Source organism: Balaenoptera physalus, assembly GCF_965194825.1.
Source record: "Balaenoptera physalus genome assembly, chromosome: 16".
Lineage (NCBI taxonomy): Eukaryota > Metazoa > Chordata > Mammalia > Artiodactyla > Balaenopteridae > Balaenoptera > Balaenoptera physalus.
Window position 1 is genome coordinate 13,978,209 of NC_138898.1, and position 26,481 is coordinate 14,004,689.

Here is a 26,481-nt window from a genome sequence, read left to right on the forward strand (position 1 = left end):
TACAGAACCTACGTCACAGGGCTACTGGGAAGATCAAGGGGAATGGTGTATACGTAGAGCTAGGGCGGTATCTGGAGTCCTGAAGGAGTATAGGAAATAGCACTTGGAGGAAACAGCATAGGCTCTGGAATTCTACTCTGAATCCCAGCTCTCAACACTTATTGGACCTGGGGTCCCTGGGTAAGTCACTTCCCCTCTCTGAGCCTCACCTTCATCATGTGTAAAGCAGAGCTGATGCAGCCCACCTCCTATGGCTGCTGTAAGGACCAGAGGAGAAATAACATATTCTCTATGCCCCAGTCCAGGGAGGCCTCCTGCTTCACTTTCCAGTCTCATCTCCCCTACTCACTACACCCAGGTTCAAGAGTCTCCTTTGGACTCTTTCAACACTGCGAGCCTTTTCCTGCCTCCGGGCATTTGCCCTTGCTGGTCCCTCTGCCTGGGTTGTCCAGTCTCCAGCTACTCACAGGCCGGCTCCTTTCCCTCACTCAAGTCTCCCTAACCACCTGGGTAGTGTCCATCACCCCTCCTTTCATCATGGCCCATCACACCACCCTGTTTTGGTCCTCCACGCGATTTAGCACAATCTGTAACGATCGATTTACTTAATTGATCATTGTCTATCTCCTTAGAAGCCCTGAGGCAGTCAGTTCCATTTCTATAGGAAAAGCTGAAAAAAACTGGTTGAGATTGACCCAAATGCAAGTTCAAGTTCACTGTCTTCACAAGCCTTTATGATCAGGATTGTGCCATAATTCACTCCCCATTTGAGGAGGGGTCCCAGCAGCTTATTCCCTTCAGTGGGACTCAGAAAGACCGCCCGGGGAGACAGAGATGACAGCCGAAGCAGAGGAGGCAGGAGGTACCATGGCGAAGAGCAGGCTTTGAGTGAGGATTGGCTTTGGGAATTCACCAGATCCCCAAGAGACTTGATGCAACCTGTTTCCCACTGCGCTTGCAATAAAATCTAAGCTCTTTGCCCTGATGCTGGGCAGGTCAGGCATTCCCTCTATGACGCAGTTTCTCCTCCTATAAAATGGGAATTATGCCAGAACCAACACTTCGGAGTGTCATGAAGGTTGTATGAGATGATTAGCCACCTCTTGTGGCACGTGGTGAGTGCTCGGTCAATGTTAGCTGATGGTGTCATCAACAAACTCTGTTGCAGATCTTTACATGGAAGCTATTCCAAGGTCTGGGCATTAATGCTCATCACCCCCTTTCTTTTACGTACCCCTAAGATCACAATGCTTTTTCCTGAAAGGCTGCCCTTGACATCCATTTAAATTGTTTCCTTAATTAAAAAGACGAAGCGGCAATACCTGCGATTTTTTTTTTTTTAAAGAAAAGTAGCACCATGCATTAGCCCACCACCTTGTCATTGCTCTTTCAGTTTTGCATATTACTTTTCAGACTGTCGGTGGTCATTTTTACCAGCTTTCATGAACAAAAAAAATACCAGGGTGAGGATCCCCCAGATTACTGCCACCGGCCCTCTGCTCCATGCATCAGCTCCAACGTGCTCCCCATGGGGCACCAGAGAAGAGAAGGGGCCTTTGGATGGTAACAGAGTGCAGGTGGGCACAGGAGAATCCAGCAGGCCGGTTTCTTAGGGTATGTGGGGTGGGAGTCACACACTGGAGTTTCTTCCCTTTCTAAGGCTACCCAATGGGGATGCAGAGCCCAGAACTTCCTGCCTGGGATAATAGCTCCTTTACCAACTGTCTAGTATTCCCAACACCAGGCATTTCTCTGAGTCTACAATGGACTTGCCTGTCCCATCACAGTTAAAATCAAAGCCAACACCTTCCCTCAGCCCTCAAGGCCCTGCATGATTCGGCCCTGCTCTCTCCCCAGGGCTCTCTCCTCTCACATCGCCCGACCCTGCTTCCGCCCCACTGGCTCCTATTCTGTGCCTCGAACACATTAAGACACTTCCCTCCATACAGCTTTTGCAAGGGCTCTTCCCTCTGCCTGGAATGCTCTTCCCATAGGTCTGCACATGGTTGGTTCTGCCTCATACTTTGGGTCTCTGTCCAATGTCACGTCTTCAAAGAGCCTTCCCCGATGACTCTATCTAAAGTTACCTCTCCCACCTCTCCTGACCCCTCAACTATTCGTCACTCTCTGTCCGAACACCACGTTTACTTGCTTCATTGCATTCAACCCCTTCCGAAATTAGCCGTCTATTTGCTGCCTTGTTGATTGTCAGTCTCTCCCTCCTGCCCTGTAATTGCCATGAGGGCAGAAGTCGTATCTCCTCTGTCCCCCACTGCAACTCTAGTACTTGAGATAGATCCCGGCACACAGTAGGTTCTCAGTAAAACTGCTAAATAAACGAATGAACGACTGGACACCCAGCTCAGGCAGTGCCTTAGAGACGGCAGGGAGGGGCCGCAGCGCCACACTCACCGTGCATCTGGTAGGTGTACGGGCTCTGTCCAGTGGGGGCGGTGCTGAAGCTGGAGCCATAGCTGAGGAATCCACTCTGGCCAGGGGAATGGTTCAAGCTGTCTTCTGTCTTGATGCCTTGGAAGGAGCAGAGAGAAGCATCAGGCACACATAATTAATCCTAATCCTTCCTTGTCACCCGCAGAAGAGCTACTGCGTCAAGAGAGCACGTGGTTTTATCAGCTTCCAGACTGGCTGCAAACTGGTGATTTGTGAGCTGAAGTTAGCCTACACACGTGTCTTGCTTGGCCTGTGTATTTTAAAGGAAAATCTGAAATTGGCTGTTTTTGTTTAAAAATCAGGAGATTTCTCCAAAAAATCTAGACTTACGGCTTCTCTTGAGCAATAGGATGACCTAGAAACCTCACCCCTGTGTTCCCGTGATGACAGGCTGCCCCCGTAGCTCCCGATTTGTGTGTTTCCCAGGTCACCATGGAGCCCATATTGTCTCTGAGACATGGAGGCTAGTTTTAAGGTACTATTTTTTCATTGCCGTTTTTTTGGTGTTTTCTGCTTGTCTGTTTTTACATCCTAGGACACATTCAAAAGTGAGAAAGGGAAAGTCAGGCTAAGAGCGTCTCCTATTTTGCACATGCAGTCAGCTTCAGGCTTCCTGCCTGGCTCTGAGGGTAGTGAGTTTACAACCCCTTACTCCAAGGACTAGCTCCATGTATGGCTTAAAAGTACGTCAGGATTTGGGGTGAAGGTATTACATGAACCATCTCTCCTCTGTAAAGATGATGCCACTTCACCCTAAGACACACTCTCCACTCTTCTCATGGGTGGACCTGCTTATCCAAAGGCCACAGTTACAAACCTGCCTCCTGCTTCAGCCAAACTCTGACATGCTTCCCCAAGGCACAGGCACCAATTCCATGAGCAACTGGCTGGAGAAGGAATTGTATTGAGGGAGGAGGCTGATCCGCCAGTGGCCCATACATGGTATTTTTATTGAAAATATAATCAACTTTGCTTATCTTTGTCTTATAGGTGTACAATACTATTTCAATACTATTTAAATTTGCATTTTTAAAAAAGAACTCTGCTAGTTCTGGGGATGGTTTTGTAGCTATGGTTTCCCTCCTTCTCACCCATTCACCCCCATAAATAAAGAGAATGCTTAGCGATGTGAAAATGATGGATTTTGAGTCAAGTGGTCTGGGCTGGAGTCCAGGATGGTTTGCTTCATTACTTGGTGACCTGGACAGTTTCTCCTTCAACCCCAGCCTGGAAGTCTCCTCTCTTATGAAATAAGATGCTGATCTCCACTGGCAGGATTGTTGGGAGATGAAAAGAAGGGGAAAGAATGAACATATAAAGCTGTGGATGAGGTACTCAGAAACACACACCTCTTTCATCTTCACAACAATCCCATGAAACAGGCAATACTACTTTCCCTATTTTAAAGATGTGGAGACTGAGGTTCAGAAAGCCAGGCCACTCGATCAGCATCTTGTAATCAGCAGGTAACTCTGAAGTCTAGGTTTTCTTTTCCTTCTCGATACCTCTCAATAATGGGTGTGAAAGGATTTTCCGCACTAGATGGTGCTCAACTTCAGTGACGACAGTGACGACAGCAACAAGCAATATTTATACGGCACCTTCTTTTGCTTCATCTGCCAGGGATGGTTAACGGTGTATTCAGTACAGTCTGTCTCCTGGTGCAACTAGAGTCAAATCTAAACTCCTTGGGTGACGTGTTCCTATATGGGCTCTGCTCACCCCTCTGACCTCTGCCTTCTCCAGGCTCCCTCCTCACTCTGCTCAAGCAGTGTTCTCAGTCACTTCACTCATTTTACTGGCTGAATGGAAATTCAAAGTAAGGAATATCACTGCTCATTCAGCCAGTCTCCTGATGATGGATTCTAGGTCTATTCCAATTTTTTTTTTCTATCACAATCCAAGATAGAATGGCCAAAATTAAAATGTTTGTCTAGGATGGATACAAGAAGAGGAATTGCTAAGTCAGAGGGTACATACATTTTTCATTTTAAACTAGATACAGACAAAACTGCAAGAATGTGTCTTTAGACTCAGGGCCTTTGCACATGCTGTTCTCTCTGCCCTGGAATGCACTTCCCTCCACCCCCTTCTTTATCGGGCTAATGCCTTCTCATCCTTGATTTCTCAGCTTAAATGTTGCTTCCCCAGAAAGGCCTTCCATGACCTGAGTCAGCCCCCTGATTACTCCCTCCAGAGCACCCAGTTTTTTCTATGGCTCTCATCACAGTTCATGGGCTTAACATCTGTTCTCTCCTTAGGCTGAGAGCTCCAGGAGGGTGGGGGCTGGGCTTGGCTTGTCCACTGTGGCATCCCCACACCTGGCTCAGTGCCAGGCACACAGCAGGTGCTCAATAAATATCTGTCGAATGAATGAATATGGAAGAAAACAAACAAAAAAATTTCACCTCTCCTTCTGTTTGGTGAAGTGGATGGATCATAAAATTCTAACCCATGAGAAAGGGGAGAGAATACGGTGGAGGCACACAAAAGGCTTAGTTCTGTAAATCAGGGTTGCCCATATTTGGTCCATGAACCAGTCACCAGCTCATGATGAGAAAGCACAGAAATTGAGAAGTAAGTATTTAGAAACTTTCATAGCAACTTGAAATTGCTATGGCATCTAAGGTCATATCTCTAGGCTTCTATTTTGTATGAGTTTTAAAAAAATTTCATTTTTCTAGTAATTATTTTTGTTGCATTTTACCAAAGAGTCAGTCCATGATGAATTAGAAATTAAAAAGCAAAAAACCAAAAACTGGTCTTTTACCTCCAGGTGAGAAGCACTGCTCTAAGAGATTCAGTTCAAAGGAAATCTGGTGATGGTCTGGTCTGAGGACAGGCTGGTGGCATCAGCTCTCCTGCCCTCTAAGCATTTCTCATGAATATCTTTATGGCAAAGAGAACAAGGCCCCCAAAGATGCTCAAGAACTACCTACAGGTTCCACTGTCTTCAGCTCATGGGAGCACAGAAGGGAGCATGTGCATTTCAAAGAGGTTGTCAGCCACAGAGATGCGCTGGGCATTCATTCATTCATTCATTTCACAAACATGCAAAATAATACTCTACACCTGGGGTCAGCTAACTCTGGCCCATGGGGCGAAGGTGATCTGCTACCTGTTTTTGTAGATGAAGTTTTATTGAAACACAGATACAGGCATGCCTCAGAGATATTATGGGTTCAGTTCCAGACCACCACAATAAATCGAATATTGCAATGAAGCAAGTCACATGGATTTTCTGGTTTCCTAGTGCATGTAACAGTTATGTTTATACTATATTGTAAATTAGCAACTGAATTTGTGTAATATTCTAAATCCTATGTTGTCATTTCTATAATCTTCACAGCATCTTCACCAGGAATAGATTCCATCTCAAGAAACCACTTTCTTTGCTCATCCATAAGAAGCAACTCCTCATCCAGTTTTATCATGAGTTTGCAGAAATTCAGTCCCGTCTTCAAGGACCCCACTTCGAATTCTGGTTCTCTTGCTATTTCTACCACATCTGCAGTTACTTCATTTCCTTCACTGAAGTCTTGAACTTCTCAAAGTCATCCATTAGTGTTGGAATCAACTTCTTCCAAACTGCTATTAATGTTGACATTTTGACCTCTTCCCATGAATCACCATCTAGACTGGTGAATGCTTTCCTGAAGGTTTTCAATTCACTTTGCCCAGGTCCATCAGAGGAATCGCTATCTAAACCAACAACAGCCTTACAAAATGCGTTCCTGAATAATAAGATTTGAGAGTTGAAATTACTCCTAATCCATGGGCTGCAGAGTGGACGCTGTGTCAGCAGCATGACAACAACATTCGTCTAATCGTCCAGCTCCATCTTAGCTCTGGGGTGACCAGGTGCATGACCAATGAGCAGTAATATATTGAAAGGAATCTTCTTCTCTGAGAGCGAGGTCTCAACAGTGGGCTTAAAATATTCAGTAAACCATGCTGTAAATGGATGTGCTCTCATTCAGGCTTTGTTGTTCCATTTATAGAGCACAGGCAGAGTAGATTTAGCATAATTCTTAAGGGCCGTAGGCTTTTCAGGATGGTAAATGAGCACTGGCTTCAACTTAAAGTCACCAGCTGCATTAGCCCCTAACAAGAGAGTCAGACTGTCCTTTGAAGCTTTAAAGCCAGGCATTGACTTCTCCTCTCTAGCTATGAAAGTCCTGAATGGCATTTTCTTTTTTTTTTCTTTCCAGGTATGTGGTAAATTAGTGTTTCCTTTGTTTTATTTTAATTACAATTTCTTTCCTACTCAGAAACATTTTCAAAGTATGATATCTGCGTCAATTAAAAAAAAAACTATGGAAATAAATAGCACAGACATAAAGAATGATAAGGATGTGTGTTTCATGGAGCATCCTAAATACCTATTTGAAAATTTTGAAGTATTTGGAATATTTTCTTATTGAATATCTTAACTGTACATATCTATCACTGAGACATTTAACTGTACATATCTATCACTGAGACATTTATTTTAAACTAAAAAGTTCTTCCTTGTTTGTAAAAGTAGTACGTACCAGGCTTCACTGCATTTTTCTTTAAATATCCACAGTTGTTTTGTATATACTGTCAGAGTACAAGATTAATTATTTCTAAAAGGAATGAAACTTATGGAAAAGGAACAAAATTAACTTAGCATTTCCTTCTATTCAACAGAGCTATGGCACAGAAAAAAACAAAACAAAATGAAACAAAAAAATAAACAAGCGAGACAGATGGATGGGTAGGGCCAAAAAAGGGAGGAGAAAGGATAGGACCAGATCCTAGTGAGCTACAAATCTCACCAGAGGGTTGATGGAAATTGAGATTGGTGCATCAGGCCAGGAGACAGAGCTAAGTAGGAGAGGAGTTCCTAATAGAATCAAAAAGAGGGTTGGAAGTTAGGAAAGAGTAGTAGTAAATGTGATCATATGGAAAAGGGAATGCGTTCTTAAACCCATAGCATCTTTTGAACATTAAGATATTTCTACAAGGATAGGTGTGTGCCTTCCACAGTTCCCTGCAGACTGTTTTGAATGTGCCTTGAATTCATATTCCACAGTTGCAGAACAAACTGCCACAAACTTAGTGGCTTAAAACAAAACTCACTTATTCACTCACAATTCTGTAGGTCAGAAGTCTGGGTGGGCTCAACTGGGTTCCATGCTTAGAGTCTCACAAGGCTGAAATCAAAGTTTTGGCCAAACTGGGCTCTTATGTGGAAGCTCTGGGGAAGCATCCATTTCCAGGCTCATTCAGATTCTTGGAAAAATCCAGTTCCTGTATCTGTAGATTTGAAATCCCTGCATCCTTGCTGGCTGTCAGCTGGGGACCATTTTTGGCTCCTGGATTCCACCTGCATTCCTTCTCATCCCCTCCATCTTCCAAACAGTAATGTTCCATCAAGTCCTTTTCATGACTTCCATCTCTCTGACTTCCTCTTCTGTCGCCAGCCATAGAAAACTTTCTGCTAAATGGCATTTTCTAATTGAAGGCTCCATCTACATTGATAATCTGTTGTCTAGTGTAGCCACCTTTATGAATTATCTTAGCTAGATCTTCTGGGTAACTTGCTGCAGCTTCTACATCAGCACTTGCTGCTTCACCTTGCACGTTTACGTTAAGAAGCTGGCTTCTTTCCTTAAACCTCGTGAACCAACCTCTGCTAGCTTTAAACTTTTCTTCTACAGCTTCCTCACCTCTCTCAGCCTTCACAGAGTTGACGAGAGTTAGGGCCTTGTGCTGGATTAGTCTTTGGCTTAAGGGAATGTTGTGGCTGGTTTGATCTTCTATTCAGACCACTAAAACTTTCTCCATATCAGCAATAAGGCTGTTTCACTTTCTTACCATTCATGTGTTCACTGCAGTAGCACTTTTTAATGTCCTTCAAAACTTTTTCCTTTGTATTCACAACTTGGCTAACTGTTTGGTGCCAGAGGCCTAGCTTTCAGCCTGTCTTGGCTTTTGACATGCCTTCCTCACTAAGCTTAATCATTTTTAGTTTTTTCTTATTTTAAAGTGAGATATGCATGACTCTTTGTTTTTTCACTTGAATACTTTGAGGCCATTGTAGGGTTATTAATTGGCCTAATTTCATATTGTTGTGTGTCAGGGAATAGGGAGGCCCGAGGAGAGGGAGAGAGATGGGGGAACGGCTGGTTGGTGGGGCAGTCAGAACACACAACATTTATTGACTAAATTCGCCATCTTATATGGGCACATTTCATGGAGCTCCCAAACAATTACAATAGTAACACCAAAGACCACTGATCACAGATCACCATAACAAATATAGTAATAAGGCAAAAGTTCAAAATATTGCCAAATTGCCAAAATGTGACACAGAGACACAAAGTGAGCAAATGCTGTCGTAAAAATGGCACCAGCGGACTTGCTGGAAGCAGGGTTGCCACAAACCTTCAATTTGTAAACAACGCGGTATCTGTGAAGTGTAATAAAGCGAAGTGCAATAAAACAAGGTATGTCTGTACACCCATTCGTTTATGTATTATCTGTGGCTGCTTTCAAGATACAGGGTAGACCTGAAGAGTTCTGATAGACACTGTATGGCCTGCAAAGCAAAAAATATTTATTATCAGGCTCTTCACAGAAAAAGACTGCCGACCTCTATTCTTCATAAAGAAATGCAGAGCAACGATAAACAGCAAATCCAGGGGCGTGGGTATCTGACAAGAAAGGGAGGTAACCTCCCTTTATTCTTCATGTTGGACGGTCAGCTCATGGGTATTTGTAGTGCTACTCTTTCCGCTTTTACATATGTCTTAAATGTTGCATAATAAATTGAGAAAAAAATACTCCACAGTCCTGACCTCCTTGCCTCTAGTTTGCTCAACTGTGTTATTATTTCCCTGCAGCTATTTAAACAAAGGTAGTAATGCTATTTGCCAAGGAGCAAGGAAAAAAGTTTCCTAACAAGATTCAGCAAGGTTTGTCCAGACAGTGAGCAAACACTGCTTGCTCGGGCACAGGCATATGTGAAGGGAAAGGGCTTTTCATCCCAGCTGTCGTTACTTAGTGATGTGGACATTCCAGGTGTGTGTGTGTGTAGCAGCCTGGCTTCAGCTGTATTGACTGAACATTTCCCTTGGGCCAGGCCCTGTGAGCTAAACCCTTTATAGAGATCAGGAGTTGACACATGATGGCCCGGGGGCCAAGTCTGGCCCACTGCCTGTTTGTGTAAATAAAGTTTTATTAGAACACAGACACACCCATTAGTTTACATATTGTTTGGCTGCTTTCATGCTTCAATGGCAGTGTTGAGTGGCCCAGAAAGCTGAAAATATTTATGATCTGGCCCTTTACAGAAAAAGGTAGCTGATCCCTAATGTAGATGATCTCATTTAATGCAACAACAATCGTTAGGAAGCCAGACTTAGCATCACTCCCATTGTATGAAGGAGGAAAACTGCCCAGAGTCTGAGGACCAGCAAGGGGCAGAGGTGGGGTGTGAACCCAGAACATGTGATCTTACCACTTATGCTGTATTGTGAGGGCACAGAGCCTCTGAAAGTAACTGGGACTGTAAAATGACTTTGAACCAAATTAATTTCCACCGGATGCCATGTTTTGTCTGGGAACAGGGCTAGTTTTCTCTTTTATGCTGAAAAATAATCCAGCTTCATGTTTCTTGGCTGTCAGCCAGGTAGGGTAACTTACGTGTGATTTTATCACAAGTCTTCTGGCACAGGAGGGACAGAAGTTAGAAGAGATGCCCACACCAGTTGGCCAAGGTCTGTCATAGGTAATCCCCCAGGATTTCTGGAATGCGTGCTCAGGCAGTGGAGCTCAGCAGTGAGGGGCTTAGACTCCAGACCCAGGCTGCCTGGGTGTAATTCCACCTCTGCCACCGACCAACTGGGGGACCTCGGGCGAGTTTATTTATCCTCTCTGAGCCTCCATTTATTTATACCTTGAAAGAGGATAATGATGGAACTTTCCTTGGAGGGTTGAGTGGGGCTTTAAAAGAACAAGTAGACACAGAGCCCTGAGAACTGTGGGTGGCAGCATCTCAGTGATGCAGCATCTCAAAGATGCAGTATCTCAGGGAATACCCTGGGGGCCCAGTGGTTAGGACTTCGTGCTTTCACTGCTGAGGGTCTGGTTTCAGTCCCTGGTCAGGGAACTAAGATCCCACAAGCTGTGTGGTGCAGCCAAAAAAAAAAAGCGGTTTTTTTTTTTTTTTTTGAAGATGAAGCATCTCAGTGGTGCACATCTCAGTGATACACATCTCAGTGATACAGTACCTCAATGATGGTGTCCGTGACCAATGCCTGACCGGGTGCTCCGTGACTTGTCACTCCTAACTCCACAACTGCTCTTGAATATGTCTACTTCTGTCTGTTCACTGCCCCCCAGGTCTCCACCATTGCTCTACTCCAGACTTTACCAGTCTCCCAACCTACCTTCCTGTTTCTCCTCTTGCTTCCCTCCAATCCAGCCTCCCCACAGCAGCCAAAGTGATCTTTAAAAAACCCAGATTGTATCAGATAGCCCTCTGTTTATAAATCTGCCAATGAGTTCCTGCTTCACTTGGAATAAAATCCTTCCCAGGCGCTATGGCTCCGCCCACCTCACCCACCTCATCTGTGTACTGTGTTCCAGCCACTGGGCTTCCTGGATTTGCCAAGTCCATCTTCCCAGGGGTGGTCGCCTCGGCCTGGACGCCCTCCCTCCCGTGCTTACGAATGGTCATCTCTCAGTTCTCAGCTGAATCAGCTCCTCATGTGAAAGGCCTTCCCTGGCGCTGGGACCTATATTAAATCTTGCTTGTTCTTTACCCTTTCACAGCCTTCTTGTCTTCCTTTATATCACGCATCATAATGTGAAATAACACCTACAATTTTTAAAAGTTCATGTAATTTCTTTCTTCCTCTAGGCCAGGGGTTGCAAACTTAAACGTCTTCAGGGGACAGGCAGCTAACTCAAGTGAGTAATGAGGGTGGGGGAGGACTGTGGTGAACGCAGGCTAATAGGGTCAGCCCTACTCAGAGCCGCCTACTCCTGACACAAAAAATGTGGGCCCAATGCTGCCCGATCATCCGTCGTTTTTTTTTAAAGACATTAGGAATATGAACTTCTATGTAAACATTTCCCATTTAAAAATTGGCAATTAATTTTTTAAATGTCAAGTATATTTTATAGGTTAAAAAAAATATCCAAGGGCCACATTATCTGTTGGCCTTCACTTTGCAGCCTCTGTTCTAGACTGTAAGCTCCACAAACACAGGGCCCATTCTGCTTGTTGACCACTGTATGCCCAGCACATGACCCAGTGCTGAATGAATGAATGAATGAATGAACAAAAGAACAGGGCAGAGGAAGGGAGGGAGAAGAGGGAGGAAAAATTCAAGATTCAGTCTCTGCACTGAAGCCACACCATCTGGTTGGCAAGATAAGATGATCTGATTAATTTAACCGTTGAAGAAGCTGAGGTGTGGAGAAGCCAGGGGCAGTTGAGTCTGGAAGGAAGGCCTCCTGCCTGCAATCCTGTTCTTTCTACTGGATACCATGGATTTGGGTGGATCGGAAAGCCATCTGTGTGGATGTCTGTGCTTTCTGCCTGCCCCCTCCTCCTCTGGGGACCACCCCTTCCTCACACTCAGATCAGTTCTCTGGGGTGAGCCTGACCTGATCAATGGTACCATGGGTGGACATGTGGCCATCCAGAGCATTCCATCTTTCTGCCCCAGGCTCTGACCATGGGGGTCCAGGTAGGGAGATCTCTGGGACAATGTGGCAAGTCCTGGACAGCGGAGGCTCTCTTTTTGGGGAGTTCCAGCCTGGAACTGCTAGGGCTGCCTTTGGCACCACAGTGGAGAGCCTGCCTGAGACGGAAGCCCACACAAAGGGAAGCAGAGAGACTAATTCCTCCTATTATCATACCTGGATCCAACCCTGCCTGAAGCTAAAGCCCTAAGATTTTTCAGCTATGTTTGCAATAAACATCCTTATTTTCTTAAGTTAATTAGCATTGGATTTTTGTTGTTTGCTACCAAAAGGGCTTTGGTTGATACATCAATTAAGATGGGAAGAAATCACATGAATAAAAGCCACAGACAGTGTGATGGTTAACCTTATGTGTCAACTTGGACCACGGGGTATCTAGACATTTGGTCACACATTATACTGTGTCTGCGAGGGTGTTTCTGGATGAGATTAATTTGAATCAGTGGACTGAGTAAAGCAGATTGCTCTCCCTGATGTTGGTGGGCCCCATCCAATCAACTGGAAACCTGAACAGAACAACAGACTAAGTAAGAGGGAACTCCTTCTGTCTGAGTGCTGAGCTGGGACATTGGTCTTTTCCTGTCTTCAGACTCGAACTGAAAAATCAGCTCTTCTTGGGTTTGGGCCTGCCGGCTTTTGGACTAGAACTTACAACATCAGCCCTCCTGGTTCTCAGGCCTTCAGACTCAGGCTGGAATGACATCCTCTACCATCTCCTGGGTCTTTAGCTTGCCAACTGCAGATCTAGGGACTTCTCAGCCTCCATTAATGGGTGAGCCAATTCCTATGATAAATTTCTCTCTCTGTCTCTATCTATCTATCTCAGCTCCATCCCATTGGTTCCATTTCTCTGGAGAACCCTGACGAATGCTGACAGGGACAGGTGAGCAGTGGACAGGTGAGCAGGTGAGCCTGGTTCACTAAGCCTCCAGGTCTTGGCAATAGGGTTCTGACTATCAAGGTTGTATGTCTCTTGTTTTTGCCTTCCCAGCATCCATTTTTCCTTCTTCTGATACCACCACTGGGTTTTCCTTTAAGAGAACCATTCCTTCCTCATATACAATCCATATGCTTCACCCTCCGATTATCTCCCTCACCCCCACCTCCTTGCTTGTGCTAAGCATTGTCATGTGACCCAATCTGGGCCAATGAGGGTCAACATTGGGTTCTGGTGGAGCTACTGGGAAAGATGAGACCTCCTTCCGCTGAGAGTGCTGAGCTGAAAGCATGCAAACCTGGAGTTGACAGGTACAATCTTTGCTGTCACACGGGAAGAACCCATGTGGAGGTAAAGACAACTCAGAGGAAAACATCTGAAGATGGAGTGAGACATCTTCCTCGTGACATCATTCAAGCACCTGGATCCAGCCATACCTGCTATCAGTTGTATCCCCAAATTTACCAGTATGTGAATCATTAAATTTCCATTTTCCATAAGCCAGCTTGGGTTGTGTCTTACTCCTGCAGTCAAAAGAGGCCTTGATATAGTCTCTAGATCTTGAACCATATTTATAGTGTCTGTCCTTCTCCTCTATCTCCAATCCAAAATTAGGCTGGCTGCATTTATCATTCTGCATTTCACTGAAGCAATAGGGCAAAATAAAGACCATGATGGTGGGGATCCCAGGGGGAAAGCAAGAGCTTGGTCAGGTACTCACTGTAAGAAGGGATTCCATAGGCTTGTGCTGGAGGTGGGTAAGCTGTGTAGGGGGTGGCCTGCTGGATCCCCGCACTGTACTGAGTCTGGCCGTAGGCTGCCATGGCCGTGGGATGCTGGCTGGGCAGGACACGTGGGCAAGGTCTGCATGGAAGGAGAGAAGATGAAATCTCCAAGCCCAAGCCCAACCCAGCATCTCTCCCCCCTTATTCTGGTATCACCACCACCACTATTTTCCTTTGGGGGTATTTATTCTTTTCTTTTCTTTCCTTTTTTTTTTTTTTTGGCCACTAGGCTTGCAGGATCTTAGTTCCCTGACCAGGGATTGAACCTGGGCCCCGGCAGTGAAAGCACTGAGTCCTAATCACTGGCCCGCCAGGGAATTCCCTGGGTATTCACTCTTTCCAGGGGAGAGACAGCTTACATATTCATCAAATCCTATTTCATTTTCCTTTCCTGGGCACCAGGAAGATTACACTTCCTGTCTCTCTTGCAGTCAGATTCAACCACATGACTGGGTTCTGCCTGACAGAATGCCTAAACCATTCATAGGTCTGGCCAACAAAACCATCCCCTCTCCTCTTTCGGTAGCAACTGTGGAGGGTACCAGTTGAGAGGGCAGAGCTAACACAGTTACATCCTGGATCCCTGAGTCAGACTGTGGAGGAGAGGTGCCCTGGAGAGTTTCATGGGATCCACATTGGACTTTATATAAGAAACAAACCTTTGTTGTGCTAAGCCACCGAGACCAAGGTTTATTGATTACTGCAGTATAGCCTATTCCACCGTGACTATCTACCCTAATTTAGACACCTTCCCAATTGATTGCAGCTTTGACAGGGTTGTCATTCAAGATGCCCTGCTCTTGGCCATGGGGTGGGCACATGGTGCAAGATCATCCAATCAGACTTTGTTCTGGGAATTTAAATCTTGGGCTGAATAATTCATTCCAACAACCACATTCTGAAGAGACTGTTTTTTAGTTCCTTCCTATTGCTTGGATCCTAGAAGCTGTCCTACTCTTGGTCTTTCTCAAGGCCTGATTATTCCACTTTTGCTTCCATTGTGAGCTACTCCAGATCTTCCAAAAAAAGTACTTCTGTGCTTACATCAGCTGGGGTCTATTTCTGTTACTTGCAACCAAAGAACACAAATGGATTTCTTACTCCAAGATGAATAACAGGTTCCACGAAGGGCTAGGATTTAACGGGCCACTGACCTAAGACATCTGCAATATAACGACTGCTAGTGATCACTGCGCTCTGACCATGGGCTAGGAACTGTGTTACACGGGCCTAATATGTGCACTGAATCGCATCGGATACTGATATCAACTCTCTGGGGTAGAGGCTCTTCTAACTCCCATTTTAGAGAAGAGAAAACTGAAGCTCAGAAACCGCAAGTCACAGCTAGAAAGTGGGAAATCTGGAACTTAAACTTGTAAGTCTGACTCCAGAGGCCACACTTGTAATCACGAAGCTTTGCTGCTTCTCAGTGACGGGCCTGGGATTGACTCAGCCCTGTATTTACTGCTCCTGTAGGGAGCAATAAATAAAGTCAAGGTAGGTTGTTCTAACAGGAAGGGGACAAGATGGTGAATCTACGGATATAATTCCTTTGGCCAGTGCAGTTTTGTCTTAATTTGAAGTTGCCAATATTTTAAAACCAGAAGATTCACACACACACACACACACACACACACACACACACAAACACATACACATGCTCTCTCTCTCTCCTTATTTCCCCCTTCTCTTGCAAAGCAGATGCTTTGGAAAGCCTGGGTCTGCTCTGTGTGCTGCCATCAATTCTTGGGCCTACAATATGCCAGGCACTGTCCCAATTATTGCATGTAGACTGGCTCATTTAAACCTGATAGCAACTGTGACAGCTCTTGGAGGCAGTTACTACTCCCATCCCCATTTTACAGATAAGAAAACTGAGGCAGAGAAAGATGAAGGAACCAAAAGCACACAGCTGATACACAATTTGAACCCTGGCTCCAGAGGCCACGCCCTTAACCACTCCACCTCTGTGCAACTTGACAAACTGTATCTAACCATCCTGGCCACGAGTTTATCAGTAGATGGTAACGAGATTCCCAAACCTGTATCTGATTCCATTTTGATTACATCACCTTAGTAAAAACCTGTTGGTTTCCAGAGTTCCTCCTACATACGAAGCCTGATGGCAGGTGTGAGACAGATGCAAAAGTTCACGGAATTATAAAAAGATGTTCTCAGGTCCTCTTTCTTTTTGACAACTACTGTGCTGAAGGGTTGGGGAACTTGTTCCAAGATGCCTAAGAAACTTGTTTGAGCTGGAGACGCCAGAATTGGTACTGGAAGGCGTTTCAGCAGTCAAGATTCTTACCCTGTGAGGTGCTTGGAAACGCATCTGGAGCATCGGGACTTAGTGCTGAGCAGAGAACCTGATTTGAAAATGTTCCCAACTTATACCTGTCTTTGGAAGTAGAAGGTGGAAATCGGAGATGATCAACTCCTGCTTCCCATCAAAACCGATGTGAAATTCTCGGATTAAACTGGGGCTCAAGTGAAAAGCCAGAGAGAGGACAGTGGAGCTCTCTAACCTCAAGGCCATAAAACAAGTTAGGTAGATTTAACAGACCTCAGTTGCTACCGACAACCCCCAAAACATCTTCTGGAGGGAAAGGAAGGTTGAGAAAGTGTGCTCCTTATAAACAGCTTCTACAGTCTCATCCAGGGAGGAGCATGTCCAGCCATGGAGGAGCTGAGTATCCAGACTGAGGGCCATGCTGACCGTCTTGCCAAACCCGGGCTTCTCACACTAGTGGGTGCAGATGGGCAGCCCTTGAGGACCCTGGGTAAGCCCTGTCCGTCACTGGGCTCCCACTAACCCCTGTGCACGGCTCTCGTAGAGCATTTGTACCGTCCGCGCTATTGAGATCTCTGATCTACTGGTCTCTCTCCCCACTAGACTGGAAGCTCTCCGAGGGTAGGGACTGTATCTCACTGATCTCGCGAGTCTCCAGTGCTCCTACGAGATTTGGTACCGAGGAGTGTTGGGTGAAAGTTGGAGCAGGAAGAGGGAGGAAGGAGGGGGGAGGAGGGAGGAAGAAGGATAGAGGGGGGCAGAGAGAGAAAGATGGGGCAGGAGGAAGGAAGAGGAGGGAGAGCACGAGAGAAAGAGGGCAAAGAGAGAGGGAGGGAGACAGAAAAGGAGAGAGAGGAAAGGAAGGAGAAAAGACAAGAGAGGGAAAGACAGAGAAGCAGGAAGGGAGAGAGGAATTGAGAAAGTCTGTGATAGGAAAGAACAGGAAGGAAAGGAGAAAAAGACTGAAAAAAAGAAGAAAGAAGAAAACAACAGCCAACACTCTCAGGACAGTCTGTTCCAGACCCCTTTCTAAGCGCCCTTTACGTGGGGCAGGCATCATGATTGTCCCCCTTTTCCAGATGGCGAGACTGAGGCCTGGGGAGGTGGCGTTGTTTGCTCAAGGTCACTCAGCCAGTAAGAGTAGTGCTGGGATTCTTTTCTAGGGAGTCTGGTTCCAGAGCCTCTGCCCTCCAAGAAAGAGAGAGGGAGAGAGCGTGAGAGGGAGATAGAGCAAGGGTACTTACCTTGCAAAGAGCTGGGACACACTCAGAGCCGATGTGGTGATGCCTGGAGGGGAAAAAAAAACATTTGAAGGGCTTGAGGTGTCAGAGCGATGTTCCCCAGAAGCTGTGACTTCAGACGTCAGGTTGAGGGGGAAGAAACTCAGAGAGTTGCTGCCAGGGACTTTCTCAACCACACAAGCTTATCTGAGGCACACCATTGTAGCACTCTCCTTCTTGAAAACCTTTTCTGGGTGTGCTTTGTCTCCAGATACTAATTGTAGGACTACGTATAAAGAACCTGTAGCATCTTGAAACATCAGAGTAGAATCCATCCCCCCATCCATTGTACAGATGGAGAAAGGAGGGCAAAGAGACAGAAAGAACGTGCTTGAGCCAGGTCACACGACTAGCTGGCAGCTGGCGCCATTTCTACTCCTGGATGGAGACCCACTCCCTTCCTTGCCTTAAAGGCAACCCCAGAAACCTAGAAAGGCGGACACTGGTTGGCTTTGATTATCCAACACCTATTTTCCTTCTTCTGATGATGTCACCTTGATATTCCTCTTCTCCCTCCCCAGTTTCAGTTCATTGGGTTCAGGTGGGGCTGGCCCCAGCACTTAGGGGAGGCACATCTTGGATTATCTCCTAGGCTCCAGCTAGAGTGTGGGGCAGGGAGATGGAAGAGGCCTGAGGTCCTGATACAAGTGCTCTACACTGTATCTCTGGGCACTCAGCCTCCAACCATGGTTGGGAGGCAATAATCAGGAGATGATGAAAACGTGATAGAATTTTGCTGGGAGAGACATTTCCAAGAGGATAATTTTACAAACGAACAGTTCACTGGGGAGGATTTTGTGCTGTGTCATTTTAAGTAATACCGTGCAATGTCCTCAGTGTGGAGCCCTGGCAAGTTCTAGATGATGTGTTTACTGATTGTACCAACCTGCCAATTCACACTCCCTGGTATGCAGGGCAGTGGCTGAGGTGTCCCTGGGCCTCCTGAGAAATGCCCCGAGCCCTCCAGAGCTCTGAGCCTCTCTGTAAACCAACCTGCAATTCCAACTCTAGCACTCAGTAAGCAAAGAGACTTCGGGCAGACTGCCTATAGTCTCTGGGCCTCAGGGTACCCTCCTGCGAAATGGGGAAAAAACATTTATCTCACAAGGATGCATGAGGATTAAATGAGATGATGAGGATTCTATCCATCATTTACCCAGTGCTTGTTACATGCCAAGCTGTCTTCTAAATCCATTACCTGGGTTATTCTAATCCTCATAATCACCCCTTGAGGAGGGTTCTCTTCACGCCCCATGTTACAGATGAAGGGCAGGAGGCGCAGAGAGTTTACATAACTCACTCAAGGCCACACAGGTCCTAAAGGGTGGAGCTGTGATCTGAACTCGGGTGGTCTGGCTCCTGACTCTGGCTTCCCAACCAGGACACAGCAGCCCACGATGACAATCATCATCATAATAGCAACCAGCACCCGCTTAGATGTTCACCATGTGCCGGGCCCGTGTTAACTGCCTACATGCATGAACTCATTTAATCCTCATGGCAATGCTACAAGGCCGACAATGTCATTATCCCCATTGCACTGACGAGGAAGCTGAGGGCCCAAAGGCTAAGTGCCTTGCTCAAGCCACACAGCCTGTGGACATGGGAACTGGGACTTGAACCCAAGGGCTATTTGAGTCCCAAGTCCATCTCCTTAATCACCTCCCTGGCAGAGTCACATTCTGTTCGAGTCCCAAGCCACTGGGGTGAGAGGGCGAGTCCTGAAGTCCAGCTGGTCCAGTGGTAAAGAATCCGCCTTACAATGCAGGGGACATGGGTTCAATCCCTGGTCAGGGAACTAAGATCTCACATGCCACGGGGCAGCTAATCCTGCACCACAACTACTGAGCTCGTGTGCCTCAACTAGGGAGACCGTGTGTCGCAAACTATAGAGCCCATGTACCCTGCAGCCTGCGCGCCACAACTAGAGAAGAGAAAACCTGTACGCCACAATTAGAGAGAAGCCCGCGCGCTTCAATGAAAGATCCTGCGTGCTGCAACGAAAGATCCCGCGTACCGCAACTAAGACCCGACACAGCCAAAAATAAAGAAAATACAAAGATAAATAATAAATAAATCTTAAAAAAAAAAAAAAGGCTGGACAGCATCAGCATATATTGATCATAGTAAGGAGGAGTTGTTGGATACTTTTGTTCCAGTTGTAGACGTGAGAATGTGTTGTGTTGTATGTGTGCTGAATGCCTGTGTAAAAATATATTTCTTACTACGTGTCATATTTTTAAAAAGTCGGGACAGCAGGGATCTAACGCCAAGGAAAGGTGTCAGCACACAGTAGGTGCTCACTCACTGCTAATTTCCCTGCTCCGGGTTTCCTGCCCCCGGCAGAGCCTCCCACATCCCCTTCCTCATCCTCCCCCAGGATGGTCTCATTCTGAAACAGCCCCAGTCTCATTACTGGTAAAAGCCCATGATTTGAGTTATGTTTAGTAATATATGTTACTGAATTAAACATTTTGAATATGTTTTCTTTAATAAATATGTAAATATTCATAAAAATCGAAATCTTTGGAAACAGTCCTAGGGGCTTGGATTAACTCGGCATTCTAGAAATCTGAAGCAAGCATCTCCCCCTGCCCCCAACCTCTGCGCCCTGATTTGCATGTTCACCTCGCTTCCCCTCCTCTGTTCCTCTGAACTGTTATGCAATCAGCCTTCCCTACCAGGGCAGTTCTCCCTCTCCTGCTGTGCAAACCTATGGTCCTCTTCCACCCCAGCAACCCCCAGGAAGACTGTGCAAGGAAGAAACAGGCATTTAGTCAGTGCTAAGAGATTTTCCTTCTGCAGACTGTGTGATTTTTGAAAAGCACAGGCTCTTTTTTTTTTTTTTTTTTTTTAACTGGTATCACATTTAACTTTTTTATCCTGGGACACTTGGGAGAATTGAGAACCTGGAAAATGAATGTATTATATATAGAATAATCTCCTTCCCTTTCATGCCCTCCCTTTCTTCTTCCTTTATTCGCTGGCAAGGATGGCGCAGACCTCATGGAGACTCCTGATGGTCTGTGCCAGTGTAGGGCCCCCAAGCTCCTTCCCTTCCTCAGGGACCTGGGGTGGGACTGTGTAAAGGACAACCACGCTCAGTGCTTTGGGTGCAAAGGTGGAGCAGGGACTCCCCAAGAGCAGAGAGCCTCTCTCTTCCTCTGAAGCTCTTGCTGTGGCTCAGGGCTATTAGTCCGCAGAGGTCCTGTGGACCAGGAGGCCCAGATGCAGGTGGAGCCATCCGTCATGTGCGTACCAGGCAATGGGCCTGACAGTGATTGTGTGGGCAGCGCACGCTCCAGCGTGAAAGGCGGAGGAGTGGGCATCATTGTTCAAGTCGCAGGAACTACCTCGTTCTCAACGTAGCCCAGGATGTCTTTCGGTGATCCCCTAGATGCCCGCATCAGCACTTTCTGGATGCTGTTGTGTTTGACAGCTTTCTCCAAATGGTAAGTCAGAGCCAGACAGATACACTGAAGTGGAGACATGGGAGGCCATGCCACAGAGCGTCCCACGCAGCTCAGGAATGGTCTGGCCCATAGACACGGCAATGCCATTGGATGCAGGCATGGTGCTCTGGACAGCGGCACGGTCATCGCACCTCAGCTTGCCAGAGGGGCAGAGAGGGCGTGGACTGTGGTCATGAGTCCCTCCATGATGCCAGCATCACAGACCCAGAGGGTATGCTGGCAATCTAGGGGGGAGTGGTCATACTTCTCCTGGTCACTCCATCACAAACATGGAGCCCTCAGCACAAGGGGCAGATGACCCTTTGACTCCAGTCCTCAAGTGAGCCCCAAGCATCTTCAGGGTGGTGAAGACACCATATGCAGTAGAAGCAGCAGCCCTTTGATACTGGTGAGATCTGGTGCCTGGCAGTTGGAGATGCCCTTCCCACTGACCACAGGTTCCTGTTCTCAAACTCGGCAGTGCCATTGAACTTGCTTGATCAACAAGTTTGGGGTCACTGGCGGAATCATTGATGGCAACTTGTATCCATGTTGCCAGTGGTGAAAGCAGCCCTGGTGACCTGACTCAGTGTAGTCAAATCTATTTATTTCAAGCTTCACCATGTGTCTCCGAGGGATGTGGCTAGCACATAAAATGGGGCAGCCGGCTCCCAAGGGAGGGGCAGAGAGCCTCCTCCATTTACTTGTGAATTTAAAACTCTAAGCCCCTCCTCCTGCCCAGGGTCCAACAGGCGAAGGGAGAAGGATTAGCTAAACAGATGGCCAGAGCCTCAGGGTGAGCTCGTTCATTCGTTCATTCATTCATTCATTCACCGCCCGCCATGTGCCAGCAAAAGCAGTCAGAGTTCCTATCCTCATGGACCCTCCAGTTTAGTGGGGGAGACAGATGGTAAACAAATACTTAAATAGATAAGGAAAGTACTTAATTACAATGATAACAAGGTGCAAAGGAAGGAAGTGGATGATACAGAGCAGAGCACCTGGTACATTAATATGCACAGGATTCGCCTGGGGATCTTATGAAAATGCAGACTCCAGTCTTTAGGTCAAGGAAGCTCCCAGGTGATGCTGACATGGTAGGCCCGGAAACCATACTTTGAGTAGCGAGGGTTTAGACCACAGGCTAATGAAGAACTGCAAATTACGAAAATGTCCCAATTCTGGGTTCATAAAAATAAATCTCCACTCCAGAAGTCACAAACTCAAATGCATACTGGGGCCAAGAAGGGAATATAAATGATCTGATGTAATATGAGGAAACCAGAGCTGGGGTCTATGTGTATGAGTGCACACGTATTGTGTGATTGTGTGTGTGCGTGACTGTGTGATGTTACCAACGACACACACAGCTGGTTCATTCATTCATGCATTCAACAAATGCTCACCATGCACCTACTGTGGACCAGATCTACAATCCAAATCTCATAATTTGTTATCTTAATGTTGCTTCCAAAAAGAAAAGCACGTGCGCTGAAGGGGTCAGACCCAAGTTCAAATCCTGACTCTGTCGCACTATAAATGTGTGGCCCTGAGCCCATCACTTCCTTTCTCTAAACCTCAGTTTCCACATCCACAAAATGGGGTACTATCTCATCCCTGCAGGGCTGTCGCAAGGATTACACGAGGCAGGTACCTGCCAAATGGTAACTGCTCAACACACAGGAGCTATTATCAGTCTTCTATTCTCCTGGGGCCCTTGCTTCAGCCACTTCAATTGTGAGCCCAATTTGAATGTTCACACTTTTTTTTTTTTTAACCTCTCACTGGGAGGATTAAGAAGCTAATGATTCTAAAAGCAGCAACCACTATTATATTGCCTAATTGGATCCCAGGGGCCACTTCTAACTGATCCCCCATGAGATGAGACAACTTCTAATGCAAGATGTCTTGAGGAAGGTCTTGGCTACGAAAGCTGCGTGTCTGTAAATTTCATCAGCTCATCTCCTTAGTGTGGGTGCTTTAGACAGCACTCAGACCAGGGTCAGCGACAGCAGGAGGGAGCACTGTATTAGGAGTTCAGCATGTGTGCCCCACAGGTAGAGGTCATTCTGGGTGCTGAGGCCCCAAGGAAGCTGGCTGAGAAAGGCTTAAAAGAGCAAAAGGTGAAACTGATCTGTGGCTCCCCAGGCCAGACCTGGGCAAAGCTCTGGGCAGCTCAACCTTGCTTGGGTGAAATGAAAGAAAATCTGCCAGCCCCTGGCTAGAACCGGTGAGACTGAAACTGGAAATTACACCATATCGTGCCCAGGGCAGAGGAGGGGCAGGCAGTCTGAGTGAGGATGACAGCCCAGCTTGTTCTGCGGTGACTTCACCTCTCCGAGGAAACACTTAATGAGATTATCGCCTCAGCTTTTGCAAAATGTGTCTGCATTTCAAAAGGAAAAAATTTTTTTCTCGATTCAGTTTTGCTTTCTTAGTTCCATAACTTTTTCCCTCCTCCTTCCAGAAGATGGGATACAACTCAAATCCAAATTTCCCTTAAATAGTAATGAACGATAGCTTATATTTCTCAAGTGGTTCCTACAAGCCAGGGACTCTGCTAAGGACTACATGGGTCTTATCTCTTCTATTCCCCATAACAACTCAACGAGGAACTTGTTCTCTCTACTTTATAGATATGGAAAATGAGGCAAGGGGAAGTTAAAGAAACTTTACTAAGGATTCAAAGGCAATATCAATCTGAAGTTATCTGTGGTTCTTAAAGGTTACTCTATTCATCCACCACCCACCTATCACCCATCCATCTACCTACCCAACCATCCACCCAAGGTCCATCCACTCACCCACCCACTCGCCCACCTACCCAACCATAAATAATTTTTAAGGACCTACCATGAGCCAGGCACTGAGCTGTCTGCTAATTAGGAACAGAAATTTAAATACATATGTAGGAATAAAAAATTGTCTTTGTCCTGGAGGAATTCACCACCTAGAGCAATGGTTCTCAACCTTGGGTGCACAAAAAGCCTTTGGAGAGCTTTAAAAAAATTTCATTGCCTGGGTCACTCTTCTGACCAATTAAATCAGACTCTGGGGGTAAGATCTGGACATTAGCATTAAATTTTTAAAAAAAACTTCCCAGGAGAGTCCAATGTGCAGACAGGTTTAAAACCAGCCCTGGAGGCTAGTTCTCAAAGTTTGGTCCCTGGACTGGCAACATCAGTGTTGTCTGGGAATTGTTAGAAATGCAAATTCGGGCTTCCCTGGCGGCGCAGTGGTTGAGAATCCGCCTGCCAATGCAGGGGACACGGCTTCGAGCCCTGGTCTGGGAAGATCCCACATGCTGCAGAGCAACTAGGCCCGTGAGCCACAACTACTGAGCCTGCGCATCTGGAGCCTGTGCTCCGCAACAAGAGAGGCCACGATAGTGAGAGGCCCGCACACCGCGATGAAGAGTGGCCCCCGCTTGCCGCAACTAGAGGAAGCCCTAGCACAGAAACGAAGACCCAACATAGCAATCAATCAATCAATCAATCAATCAATCTTTAAAAAAAAAAAAAGAGCATATACTCCCGACTAATATAGAACATATGGAAATTTAAAAAAAAAAAAAAAAGAAAAAGAAATGCAAATTCTTGGGCCCCACCACAAACCATTACAGAATCAGAATTGCTGGGGATGGGGCTCTGCAACCGGTGTGCCAAAAGAACTTCCAAGGTGGTTTTGATGCACAAGAGAATTTGAGACATAAATATACATACTTAAATTATAGAAATATACGTTTACACATGTGTAATGCATAGAGAAAGTCTTCCATAACAGGAACACAAAACAGTGGTTACTGCTGGGGAGGGGAGGTGATGACTAAGATTGGGTGGATGTGGTAAAGGGGGATTTGACCTAATGTTCAAGCTTTTATAAGGATCGTGTATTTATGTGTTACCTGGTGACCAGAAATTGGATTGTCTTGAAAAAAAAAAAAAAAAGAGGAAAGGGAGGGTGCTGCAGGCAGGGGACACAGCATGTGTTAAGGCTGTGAGATGTCATACCACAGGGGGCTCACAGAGGGTAGCACTCATTCAATCACCCTGTCCTATAGTCCTGCAGAGTGCTCTGTCTTCTGTCTTCATTCCTTCTACAAGTATTTCTTTTTTTTTTTTAATATGGCAAGTATCATTTTTAAAAATTGAAGTATAGTTGATTTACAATGTTTCAGGTGTACAGCAAAGTGATTCATACATATATATTCTTTCTCAGATTCTTTTCCATTATAGGTTGTTACAAGATATTGAGTATAGTTCTCTGTGCTATACAGTAGGTCCTTGTTATTTATGTATTTTATATACAGTAGTGCGTATCAGTTAATTCCAAACTCCTAATTTATCCCCACCCCCCTCCCCCTTTGGTAACCATAAGTTTGTTTTCTATCGACAAGTATTTCTTAAGTACCTACTATGCGTCATGCCTTGTTCTCAGTGGTCAAGATACGTAGGCATAAAGTGGGCAAGATGTGCCTTCAGAGAACTTACATTCTGGTGGGGAGGCAGACAAACAGCAAGTGAATAAACACATAACTTCCGGCAGAGAGTGGGAATATGAAGAAAATATTAAACAAACCAAATACCGTGACTGAATGTTCTGTTGGCTCTCCCCTCAAACCTGATCCAGAATCTGACCTGTTCTCACCACTCCATCACTACCACCCCATCTAAGGCACCTTGGCCTCTCACTTGGGTTACTGTAACACCTTCGTTGCTACCTGGGCTCCCATTCTGCCCCCACCCGCAGTCCGTTCTCATGTGCAGCCTGAGGGAGCCTGTCAATCTGTAGATCAGATTGTCCCTCATCTGGTCCCAACCGCACCCCTCCGCCACGGCTCCCATCTCACTCAGGGTAGAAGCCAAGTCCCTCCAATGGCTCACAAAGTCCAGCATGGTCTGACCCTGGGTATCTCTCTGATCTCAGCTCCCCGTCACTGGCCCCTCGCTCACTGGGCTCCAGCCACAACAGCCTTCCTATTGCTTCTCACGTGCTCTGGAACCGCTGCTGCCTCAGGACCTTTGCATTTGCTATCTTCTCTGCTCCTAAGGCTCTTCTTCCCTGTGACCAAGAAGTGCCCGTCCACACCTCCTTCAGGTCTTTATTCAAGTGTTACCTTCCCAGTGACATCATCTCTAGCCACCCTAACAAAAACTGCAACCCCATATCGCTGCATTTCGCATCCCACCCTGCTTCCCCCCCTAGTACATATCACCATGCAACATGCTATATATTTTGATATATATATATTTTATGTGTGTGTGTGTGTGTGTGTGTGTATAAAACATGCTATATGTCTATTGTTGTCATCAGACTCTTGCCCTGCCAGCACCCTAGGCAGGGCTCCAAGAGGCAGGGGTTTTGTGTTGTCTTCCTAGTACTTAAAACAATGCTGGGCACGTGTTTGAGTGAACATTTGTTGAATGAATGAATGAACAAATGATTACTTTTGATAGGAAAGACCTCTCTGATGAGAAGTGAAGGATGAGGGGATGGTCCTGCAGAGATGGGGGGAAGCCTGGTCCAGGCAGAGGAACAGCAA

At 46.1% G+C, this 26,481-nt stretch overlaps 1 protein-coding gene across 3 annotated transcripts in view; it reads right to left on the minus strand.

Annotated features, from left to right (window-relative positions):
- EYA2 (EYA transcriptional coactivator and phosphatase 2) overlaps positions 1-26,481 on the minus strand; it is a 291,980-nt gene that overhangs the window by 148,351 nt on the left and 117,148 nt on the right. For all 3 annotated transcript variants that reach the window (XM_082431407.1, XM_082431406.1, XM_082431408.1), the window contains 3 exons: positions 17,452-17,494; positions 13,854-13,996; positions 2,413-2,529 (listed from right to left, as the gene is read on the minus strand). In XM_082431407.1, coding sequence (XP_082287533.1) covers positions 2,413-2,529; positions 13,854-13,996; positions 17,452-17,494 — 303 coding nt within the window. The remainder of the gene's footprint in view (positions 1-2,412; positions 2,530-13,853; positions 13,997-17,451; positions 17,495-26,481) is intronic.